Genomic DNA, 12,887 nt, shown 5'->3' with positions numbered 1-12,887 from the left:
ATATACAACATTCTTCGCTGCCCCATTGTCTGTGCATAAAAATAGATTGTCAGGTTTACTGACTCTTGAACATGCAACATATAATTGTCCATGGGAAAAACAATCCGTATTCAGATCTATACCTCATTATTCTAATGATGTGTCCCTGTGTCCCGGTCGTCATTTATATTCCCTGTGTCCCGGTCGTCATTTGTGTCCCGGTGTCCCAGTTTGTAATTTCTCTTCGAGTGTCCCGGTCGTCATTTATATTCCCTGTGTCCCGGTCGTCATTTGTGTTCCGGTGTCCCGGTCTGTAATTTCTATTCGAACAATCCCTGTGTCCCGGTCGTCATTTATATATCCCGCCTGTGCCCCCAGCGTCCCCGTTGTAATTGTGTCCCTGTGTCCCGGTCGTCATTTATATTCCCTGTTTCCCGGTCGTGATTTGTGTCCAGGTGTCCCAGTCTGTAATTTCTCTTGGAGGTTCCCGGTCGGCATTTGTATTCCCTGTGTCCCGGTCGTCATTTGTGTCCCGGTATGTAATTTCATCAGTTGACAAACATGACGTCAGTCGACAAACAACTTCATGACGCATACAGCTCAATCCTTATAATGACGTCAGTCGATAAACATGACGTCAGTCGACACACAAAATATGACGTCACTCGACACACACACACAGACAACTTATTTTATATATATAGATGTCCCGGTCGTGATTTGTGTCCGGGTATCCCAGTCTGTAATTTATCTTTTATCCACCCTATGTGTGTGACTTTTTGTTTCAAAGATGGTCATAACTTTTGTCCTTGGAACTAGACATCGATTCACACAGTTACTATGAAGACCTATATCGACATTGTTCTTTCCATAGTGGGTGAGCATACCCTTGCAATTATTTTTTTTATTTTCTTCTTGTGCGTTTGCATGCAATACACCATCGGATCAGCTGGCTTGCCATGGGAAATGAAGTTACTTCCCGTTTGAAATTTTAAATACTTTGGCTTATTTGGGGCTTGATCTTTCACCAGCTCTGGATAAATGGACTATTCCGAATTAGAATAGTCCATTTGAGAGTTAATTTATTCACCATTAACGAAATTGTCTAATATATCTTCTATTTTTACTTTTAACAAGAGTGAATTCATTTATCAAGGAGCCAAAACAAATTGTAATAAAATTCAAGAATGAGTTTCTTTGAAATATCAAAAATTCTTGCTGCAATATTCTTTTTCTGACCCATATTTATTTTTTTTTATGTTAAAGGACCATATTCCAGTATATGATAATGAACAATTGTGAAATTTGGACTGGCAATAATTTGAGCACATTCTTTCAAATTGGTTACAACATCAGAACGATTGAAATTGCACACGCTCTTGCACATTGTACAAAAGGCTGAGTTCAAAACGGGTTTAAAGGCTTTTTTCAGCCTTTGTTTTGTATTCCGATCGTTTCCTGAGAAAAGTATCAATAAACGATTTTTGTAGGTTTTTTTTTTCAAATTGTAGGGCTCAATGAATTTTTGTGAATTTAAAATTAAACGATAGCATCCATCTCAGGAGAACATTATATACAACAATAATCTATTTCAGATATAAAGACCGGCTATCAATTTTTATTTTAAAAATGCCCTCTGTATACACCCATCCTCAACAAATAAAAGATGGTATGGACCAAATGTGTCGTTACTGCTCATTCAGGGGACAGCAAAAGCTTTTACCGAGTCAAGGAATTTATTCATGTATTTCACCGTCAATTTAAAATCTATTCTTACAGTTCATTCCCATTAGTAATTACCACACGATAATTACAAATGTAGTGAGAAATTGGTGACGAATAGAGGGATCTCTTAAGACAGCGTCCGATATTTTACCGGGAAGTTGCCCAGTTGGGTCAGTTTCAAGGATACGATCCCCATGAACAGCATATTCATTCCTAATGGACCGTTCTACAAACAGGTGCTGATCAAGGTCGGTAATCAGTCCTGTTTCTCTTTTATTGATTTTAAGTATCAATTCCATCACCAGATGAGGAATAGAAAAATAATACCCCTAATCTAACCTAAATTCTTCATAGATTTTATCCTTGTTTTTTACATAAAATGCTAAAAACAGTAATATATTACTTACAAAGTAAAATTTACATTAATTTTCTCCGTTTTTACACCCTTCCTTTTTCTAAACTTTTTTTTAGCTAATTTGTAATTGGCAGTGCTCATTAGAAATTGTGAGGTGAATCATAAAACGATTCGATGGATGGTAATTTTTCTCGCGAAACTCTGAGATGGAATACTACTATTTTACGGGTACATGCCCTCACACATTAATAAATCATACATTTCATAAAGTGGAAAGTGCTGTTTAAGAAAGGGAAAACTACTAAAAGTATCATACACGTTTTATTATAAATAACCGTATAGTTGAAGCCTTTAAAGGAGCTAAAAAAAATTCTAGTGTCCTTTTTAAGAGCCAAAAGTGACTGAAGGCCAAGCAGCCCTCCTCTAAAGCCCACAAATTGTGCAAATACGTCCAATACAATTTTTGAGACAGGCATTTTTTTTCATCCCAGTTAGACAGTCAATTAAATATGCAGTGCAAGTGCTGTTGTTTTTTTTTAGTAAGCGACACATAATATTCTGGTCTTGTGACTATCTCAAAATTTTGAGATAGTCCCTAGTCTTGAAGCTATATGCCCTGGCTATCTTAGAACTTTGGCTGGATAAATTTGGGAAAAAGAGGGCGTGAGAAGGGGCTTGTTATCTTCCCATCACTTTTAACTCTTAAAAAGGGAACCAGAACTCTCATTTTTTAGTCAAATGATCTCCCTCTTAAGTTTTACCGCCACAAATTCAATGAAAATCTTATGCTCTCAGGACACAGTCTACGACACTTTCCTCCTAGCTCTGAATGTTTTTTTCTACCTCTGAGATTTTTAATCGGATATTTCGGATTAGTTTAACTGAATGGCCATCAAAACTTTTTGATAAGATGCATTTGGGGAAAAAGAGCACGGGGAGATCTAGTTGGCCTTCAAACACTTCTAACTCTTAAAAATAGAACTAGCACTTTCAACTTAAATCAAATTAGCCGAATCTGAAGTATAAACGACCACTACTTTCATAAAAAAAACTCATATGGCCTAAGCGCATAAATTATAAATATTGTTCCCGGGCCGTGGACGGCCCGGGAACAATATATATATATATATATATATATATATATATATATATATATATATATATATATATATATATATATATATATATATATATATATATAATATAAGTTGTTTGTCTGTGTGTCTGTCTACTGATGTCATGTTTGTGTGTCGACTAACGTCATGTTTGTCAACTGACGTATCTATCTATCTATATATACATAAAAATAAGTTGCCTGTGTGTGTGTGTGTCTTTCGAGTGACGTCATGTTTGTGTGTCGACTGACGTCATGTTTGTCGACTGAGGTCATTATAAGGATTGAGCTGTATGCGTCATGAAGTTGTTTGTCGACTGACGTCATGTTTGTCAACTGATAAAATTACATACCGGGACACAGGGACACAAATGACGACCGGGACACAGGGAATATAAATGACGACCGGGATATAGGGACACAACTACAACGGGGACGCCGTGGGCACGGGCAGGATATATAAATGACGACCGGGACACAGGGATTGTTCGAATAGAAATTACAGACTGGGACACAAATGACGACCGGGACACCGGGACACAGGGAATATAAATGACGACCGGGACACTCAAAGAGAAATTACAAACCGGGATACCGGGACACAAATGATGCATGTTCAAGAGTCAGTAAACCTGACAATCTATTTATATTCACAGACAATGGGACAGCGAAGAATGTTGTATATTCGCATGTTTTACGTAGTTAAGAACATATATATAGGATTGAGCTGTATGCGTCATGAAGTTGTTTGTCGGCTGACGTCATGTTTGTCAACTGATGAAATTACATACCGGGACACCGGGACACAAATGACGACCAGGACACAGGGAATATAAATGACGACCGAGAACCTCAAAGATAAATTACAGACTGGGACATCCGGACACAAATCACGACCGGGACACAGGGAATATAAATGACGACCGGGTCATAGTGACACAACTACAACGGGGACGCCGGGGACACAGGCGGGATATATAAATGACGACCGGGACACAGGGATTGTTCGAATAGAAATTACAGACTGGGACACAAATGACGACCAGGACACCGGGACACAGGAAATATAAATGATGACCGGGACACTCAAAGAGAAATTACAAACAGGGATACCGTGACACAAATGATGCATGTTCAAGGGTCAGTAAACCTGACAATCTATTTAAATGAACAGACAATGGGACAGCGAAGAATGTCGTATATTTGCATGTTTTACGTAGTTAAAAACATATATATATATATATATATATATATATATATATATATATATATATATATATATATATATATATATATATATATATATATATATATATATATATATATATATATATATATATATCCACAGGTGGGACACAGGGACACAACTACAATGGAGCGTAACTAATATGGCGCGTAACGACTTACGCGCGTGGGGGGGCTTGGGGGGGCTGGAAGGGCCCCACCAACTAGGTGTTGGGGTGGCTGGAAGCGCCACCCCAACAGCTAGTATATATATATAAATAAGTTGTCTGTGTGTCTGTCGAGTGACGTCATGTTTGTGTGTCGACTGACGTCATGTTTGTCAACAGACGAAATTACAGGCCGGGACATCGGGACACAAATGACGACCGGGACACCGGGACATAGGGAATATAAATGACGACCGGGACATTCAAAGAGAAAGCGACCGGGACACAAAGAATGTTCGATTAGCAATCACCATCTACAAAGCACCGGGACACAAATGACGACCGGGACACAGGGAATATAAATGACGACCGGGACACTCAAAGAGAAATTACAGACCGGGACACCGGAACACAAATGACGACTGGGACAAAAATGACGACTGGGACACTGGGACACAGGGAATATAAATGACGACCGCGACACTCAAAGAGAAATTACAGACTGGGACACCGGGACACAAATGACGACCGGGACACAGAGAAACAACTACAACGGGGACGCCGGGGGGCACAGGGGGATATATAAATGACGACGGGGACACAGGGAATGTTCGATTAGCAATCACCATCAACAAAGCTCAAGGGCAATCATTAGAATAATGAGGTATAGATCTGAATACACATTGTTTTTCCCATGGACAATTATATGTTGCATGTTCAAGAGTTGGTAAACCTGACAATCTATTTATATGCACAGACAATGGGACAGCCAAGAATGTTGTATATTCGCAAGTTTTACGTAGTTAAAAAAATATATATATATAAATATATAAAAATAAGTTGTATGTGTGTCTGTGTGTGGAGTGACGTCATGTTTGTGTGTCGACGACTGACGTCATGTTTGTCGACTGACAAATTACAGACCGGGACATCGGGACACAAATGACGACCGGGACACCGGGACAAAGGGAATATAAATGACGACCGGGACACTCAAAGAGAAAGCGACCGCGACACAAGGAATGTTCGATTAGCAATCACCATCAACAAAGCACCGGGACACAAATGACGACGGGGACACAGGGAACATAAATGACGACCGGGACACTCAAAGAGAAATTGGGACACCGGGACACAAATGACGAGTGGGGCACAGAGAAACAACTACAACGGGGACGCCGGGGGGCACAGGGGGATATGTAAATGACGACGGGGACACAGGGAATGTTCGATTAGCAATCACCATCAAGAAAGCTCAAGTGTAATCATTAGAATAATGAGGTATAGATCTGAATACAGATTGTTTTTCCCATGGACAATTATATGTTGCATGTTCAAGAGTCGGTAAACCTGACAATCTATTTATATGCACAGACAATGGGACAGCCAAGAATGTTGTATATTCGCAAGTTTTACGTAGTTAAAAATATACTTGGGGGGGGGGCTCGAAGTGCCCCCACCAACTAGGTGTTAGGGTGGATTTTGGATTTTGGATCAGTCCAAATTAACTTAATTTTGAAAAATTAAAAGACAACATAGGTTATTTATTTTTAGGGTTATTTAACATAAATTAAAAATTTAATGGGTGAGAACTGTCATTCTCATTATAATCATCGTACGGAGATTTTTGCTTCCTGTGACAGAGGAAAGTCTCTTTTGTCCTCTGTCTCTTGATTGTTACGCATATGTTCGTGGTCCAGACAGTGAATTATCTTCTACAAATCTATCCTAAAATGCAATAGACATCTGATCACTGGAAAAAAACAGTTTTATTTACCTCTGCCTTGTAACATTTGCTTATCAGATTATTTCAATCTTGGTTGCGTGAGCTGAAAAGTTAGTAGCAAAATGATTGTTCTTATATTTTTTAACCACCAATAGGATTGTACCAACCAACTGAGTAACAGTCTAGAGACAAAAAGTGCATCGCCCAAGTTCTTGCTTTGAGCTAACCCGAAATACGCGGTTTCAGCTTTATCATATATTAGAACTTTTGTTGTTGTCCGAAACGGTGGAATAGGCTATTAGCAATAACATTTTTAAAAAAGATTTCCAAGTTCAAAAGCAAAAACCGGGGCTTCGGCAAAATACAGCCTTGCAGTTTTCCAAAAATCCTTCATCTCAGGGCCACATACCATTTCAAAAGATAACCAAAGAACCATATACTTTATTTCTTTACACCCAGAGCCAGACCGTCAGGTTAAAAGAAACAAGATAGTACATTAAAAGTTAATACAGACACAACACTTGGGAAGCCCTTCCCTCAGAGATTTTCTTATCCAAATCACTAACAGTCTCTTTAAAATATAATTTAATAATAAAATATCAAAATTAATTTAGTCGTCTTTCTGGTCCGACATTGTTTACTTCATCAGGGATGTTTTTATTTTAGTACTCCAGTTCATAAAGTTCCGCTCTTCCATTTAGCAGGCCAATGCATATCGCGGAACTGAAAAATAAAAATTTTATTAGCTATAAAATAATATTAATCTACATTGCATCGAGCTATATCAACATTTCATTCGCTTCATGAATTAAACACAAATACCAACCTATAACAAAGTTTTGTCAGAATTTCATATGCTGTCTATTTTATATATTATGCAAATTATATTGGATATTCTTAAGAAGTTACAAAATAGTTCTTAAAAGAACTAAATGGGCTTGAATGAATTTTCGTCCCCTTTATTAAAATCTTATGTATCTAGCTTATATTTTTAAGTTCTAAACTCACCGGTTTAATATATTTTTGACACCTTATTACTTATTCCCCTTATTCACAATTAATGAATAAAGTTAGAAACTTCATTTGGCCAAAAAAATTCAGCTTACATTATAACTGGTAAAATTATAATATCAATATCTATAAATTATAGTACACTACTTAGCTTATTTAACTATCCAGTGAAGCCAATGAATGTGTGTTATTCATTTCCAAATATTAGTTCGAGAATGTTTAGTTATAATCTATTTTTTCACTGTTATTACCAGGTACATTTACTTTAGATGTTTCAAATTTTGGGGACTATAATTCAAATTTGTCCAAAATCTCAAGCAAAGTCGAAAATTGCAATAATAGCCTAAAATAGGATACAACCAATCAATAGCAAGGCGTACTGAAGCCTTCTCTATCTTCTTCCCCTCTGAATTTTTTAAAAGTATCTTTTCTTATGTTATTATAAAAAATAAATCAATATAACAACAAAGATGTCCCTTTCTGATTAAAAAAAAATTCATTAAAGTGAAGCCTAGCTATTGATTCTTCAAATCTTCCGAAGCAGGTGAAGATCTTCGTTTTCTCTTTGCCGAATCACCTTTTAGTTGAATTCTTTTGTTATATTTTTTAGTGACAAGCAGTCCGATTCACTTTCAAATTTGTCCAATTATTTCTGTATTTACGACAATGTTTCAGCCTCTAGTAATAATAGTCAAAGCACCGATGACATTAACTTTGTAGTTTTATATGAAGCAATTAGGGTCGTATCTCTGTTTTATTAGAATTGCTACATTGAACCGTGAAGATAAATAACACAAAATAATTATTTAATTTTGACGCTGTCAAATTTAAATGAGTTAAATTTGACTTTGCTGGTGAAAATTGAAACATTAGCAATTTGGAGATTGTTAAATACTACAATATCTTCAAAGTAAAACTAAAACCTTCAAAGGAAAGCTGCAGGTTCTAAAGTTTTATTGGCCTAATTTTGGAATATTTTAGATGATTTATAAGCCGCGTTTCTTTTTTAATTTTAGAGTCCGCTAGAAACAGGAGCTGTACAGCTTTATATGAAATATTTTCTATTGAAATCTCATTTTAATGTATAAAGGGCTGTATATGTTTTAACTTCACCAATTCAAACACTCAGATTTCCTTTTCACTGACTTTAAGGCTGTAAGATTACCCAGTTGTTTCTGTGTGACCACAGGAGCAGTTTTTTTAAGTTGACTTATCAACCTATTCTTAACCTACCTACATCGTTTTTTTTGTTTCGCCCAGAAACAATTCAGGGTGCTAATTTTTGAAAAAATATGAATCTGTTTCAAAAACAGACTTATATATTATACATATTTATAACACAAATATTTCTCGTAAAATAAATGCATTGATTATATTTTTCCATATGAAGGAAGGTTAGACGTGAAATCCAAATCAACCGAATTTGTTTTTAATTATACATGAATCACGTCTCATAGACAGATGAAAATATGAGCTTAAATTAACTTTTGGGGCCTAAGTAGCCCGCCTTTCCTATAAAAAAATACATTAGACAAAACCATAATAAATGGAGTGTAAATATGCTATACTCTATAGCTGTCAGCTTTATTATATAAATGGGCTTTATTAACGGCTTGTTTTTATGGACTGACCTTATATTTTATGTTTTAGACGGTCAGCATAGTTCACACTAGCATTGTCTCCAAGGCTAGCATTCTAAATACTAGCCTTTTCAGTATTTCTCAGAATTTTTGGTCGATAACATTTTTGGCCTGTTTGGGCCAAAATCAAATTTTACCAGCCAAAATACAAGGGCGTGACCATTTTCATTAGCATACAGCAGGATCCGAGGAAGAGGCCCCCTAAAATACAAAATAATTTTTGTGAATTTATGTTTGACTTTTGTTTGAAAACCCTTTGCTTTTGTTTGAAAACCTGTTTTAAAATAAATAAATGTTTAACACTGGAACTATTTCCACCGAATGCTTCAATATGGAACCAATTTACATAATAAAAAGTGGTTAGTGACATGTAAATGTCTGTTAAAAGACAACAAGATACAGATATCCCCAAAGATTAGATCTCAAAGTAAATAGAATTCATTTAAACCCAAAAATCCCTTCTCCCTTTCCAAACAAGAAAAATTTTGAAAAAAAATATAAGGTTATTTATTTTAGAAAATTTCGTTCTAGCTTATATAAAATTATTCTTTTTAAAGGTAGTCTAAGTAATTCCAGTATTCTTAGAACTAAATCCAACAGAATTGGATCAGGTGAAGCATATAACACGTTGCACGATTTTCTTCACTGATTAACACTAAATTTGGTGACACAAAATGAAACTGTTCCTCATATTTATTGTTAATAAGAAATAAAATTAATGAAAATTTAACAATAGGCTTATTTGTTTAGTGAATTTGTACTATGACTCCAAAAATTAATAAAGAAATTGTTTAGAGATTATAATCTAAAAAATTATTAATGACTCCAAAAATTCAATTCCATTTTTGTATATGTCTCAAAACGTATTTTTTTTTATAGAAACTGTTTTAAAGGCTAAACTCTCGTTTTAAGTGCAGCTTTCAACTCTAAATGACAGCGATGTTATTAAAACATTTCTTTACTTTCTACTTCAATCATACCTTCGTCATCCCTATTTACTTATCTGATGAATATGTACCTCATATCAACGGAAAATTGTAGGAATACTATTTAAGACTTTGACAAGTCGTAGCAAGAAAGAAAGTTTATCTATTATAAAACGCTTAAAGTTAAAAAAAAGTACTTTGAACTGAAAGGGCAGAAAAATTACTCTTGGATTAAAAAAAAACCTTCATGTGAAAAATGTTACGATGCTGCATCGAAAGAACAGAAAATTGAGGTTTGAATTTCGCCTTTCTTTCAGATGGTATCACCTTAATAGTCTCATAGTTATGTAAATATAAAAAAAGCAATAAAAAGTAATAAAAAATAAGATAATAAAATAATAATAAAAGAAATAAGTAATAAAAAAGTAATGAACATGATTCTAAAAACTTACCTGTTGTCAGATGTTGACATCGACGTTATTAAAGAATAGTTTTTACATTCAACTGGGACCGTGTATTCGTCATCAGTATTTATTTTTTTAATGAATATAGAGCCCTTGCCAACAGGAAAAAGAAGAAACGGAATTTCAGACCTTAAAGTTATCGTGGCAACTGAAACAGGTTCATCTATTGCAAAGACACAAGATGCAATTCCCTGGAAATGTTTAAAGCATTCAAATGTATATAAAAACTAGTAGGTTAGTAAAATTCTCGGAAAGATTAAATTAACTATACATTCTAATGATTAAATTAATGTCCATAAAAAAATTAAGAAAGCAAATTAAGAAACTAGATGAGGGTTGTTTATAGCCCTCAGTTAAACTTAAACAAAGTTAGGGTATGAGATTAATGAATTCTTTGTCACTACCATGTTTGAGTGTGGCTATCCCAAGTGCCAGTTTTGAAGTACTGAGAAAGGAAATTAGATGTTTATTTTCATGTAGTTAGTTTTTTCCATGTCATGATGGCAACTAATGATCTTTTTTACTGTTGACTGGAAGATATACGGTAATTTCATCATCAAAAATATGAGTGACTACACACAAATCCTCGGGTGTATTCTGATTGAGAACCAATAGAATGTAACAATAGTGTTTATTTGCTGTCTAACTGCATCCTTAACGTAGATATTTGAAAGCATCGGGATATATTCATATATTGAGTTTTCAGAGAAATGGAATCACCAACAACCCTGTAAATGTTATAGTAGGTATACTTCAAAGAAAGTGTTTTCAAACATTTCCTCTGATCAAAGAGGTTGTGTAGAACCAGGGCTACGGAAATATGTTCATGATATGAGCGGAGAGTTAACAATTGCAGCATTTGCTGAGTCCAATGTTCAATGGTTCGGGTAAATCATCAGTAATCAACCAATAGCATGGTTCAGTAATTTTGAACAATTCAAGTCCCAGTATGAATTTATGTCTGGTGCGATAGCCTTTTCTTTATCATAAGACTCTTGCCAAGCACTATTGCACTATTAGCTTTTTTGGGTTTTCAACACCATTTCATTACAATTTTGAAATATTATTTGCTAAAAGTGTTGTTTTGCTTGACCTTGATGGACCACAAAGAAAGGATATGAGTCGTGTTCTAAATTGATACACATTGTCGTCTTCAACAGATGGACCACAAATAGCTCTAAACTGTAGTTGTTTAATAAATAAATAATTTCTCTATGAGTCCTAGTACGATGCTCAAGAACAACAACAACAATTTAGAATAATGTACGTTTTCTTTTATTTTTACAATAAACACAAAATATTTTTAATTAAAAGAATAATATCACAGGTACTCATGTCAAAATTTTCATTTACATAGTGTGAAGGCAGCCCCTTGCAGACTACTGATACCCTCATTGTGCGTTTGCACACAGAAGACCTTCGGACCTGCAAGCACACCATTAGATATCAAGTTGCTGTCCGTCTCAGCTTTTAAAAATAATAACTTATTTGGGGCTTAGCGCTTCACTAGCTCTGGATAGACGGACTTACTCCAGTCGATGTAGTCCATTCAAGAGCTAATGTGCTCACGATTTTCCAAATCATCTAATAGATTTTTAATTTTAACTTCAATAGTGAATCTATATCCCCATAATACCTTTGAACTTGCCCCTCCCCTGGCCACTGGAGCTTACAGACATTGTAATAAAATTCTATCATGATTCTCTTAGAAATTTTTATATTCCACTGCCAGTGGCTATGTTTTTAATTAAAACTACATTTCTTGTTTTTCCTATGCCAAAGGACCGTATTGGAGTCTATGATCGTGAACGATTTGAGTTTCGAATCTGAAATGATTTGGGCACATTCTTTTGCGTTGGTAACAATGTCATAGCACCTCCTAAGGTGCATACTGTCGCATGTCTTACCGAAGGTTGAAATAAAAATGAGTTTAAAAATTTCTTTTTCAACCATCGTTTTTACCTTTACTACCGTTTACTCACAAGGGTGTCAATAAACGTCTTCATGTAAGACTTTATGGTCAAATTGGAGGGCTCTGTGAATGTTTGTTACCTTGAAACTGTTGACCAGCATCCGTCGTAAAAGAACGTGATGTAAAACAATATTCTGTTTTGAATGACGTTTGTAAATATGCTTTTGTTTTGAAGGTGTCTAGTGCATACCCCTATTCTCTACCAAAGAAATATTATAGAAACTCAATAAATCCCTAGCCACCTCTCTGTTTGTGCACGGGAAAACAAAATCCTTTACCGACTCATGAAGTTCCACTGATACTTTTACATCAATTTTGAAAACAGTCCTTAAAATCCGTTCTCCTCAACAGTGGCAATGTCGAAGAAACTTAGATCGCAAGGATTGTCAAGCCAATTTAATTTCCACACAGCAAAGAGTAGTGAGGTATTGCCGACGGATACAGGAAGTTCATACCCAGAAAAACCTCATTTGACTTTTCACCAGTGCGTTGCCCAGTCGGGTTAGTTTCCAAGAAACAAACCCCATGAAAAACTACCCTCCCCGCATGGATCTCCGTCGGTGACCGCATGGAGGACCGTGGAG

General features: G+C 35.5%; 1 protein-coding gene across 1 annotated transcript in view; it reads right to left on the bottom strand.

The window, feature by feature from the left end:
- Nucleotides 1–6,713: 6,713 nt before the first annotated feature.
- LOC136025412 (cytoplasmic dynein 2 intermediate chain 2-like) overlaps nt 6,714–12,887 on the bottom strand; it is a 94,434-nt gene continuing 88,260 nt past the window's right edge. The window contains exons 9-10 of the mRNA XM_065701430.1: nt 10,320–10,522; nt 6,714–7,013 (exon numbers count right to left, since the gene is read on the bottom strand). Coding sequence (XP_065557502.1) covers nt 6,953–7,013; nt 10,320–10,522 — 264 coding nt within the window. The 3' untranslated portion in view covers nt 6,714–6,952. The remainder of the gene's footprint in view (nt 7,014–10,319; nt 10,523–12,887) is intronic.

Source organism: Artemia franciscana, chromosome 3, assembly GCF_032884065.1.
Source record: "Artemia franciscana chromosome 3, ASM3288406v1, whole genome shotgun sequence".
NCBI lineage: Eukaryota > Metazoa > Arthropoda > Branchiopoda > Anostraca > Artemiidae > Artemia > Artemia franciscana.
Note: the sequence above shows the minus strand (reverse complement) of the source record. Positions and strands in the feature narration are given on the sequence as shown.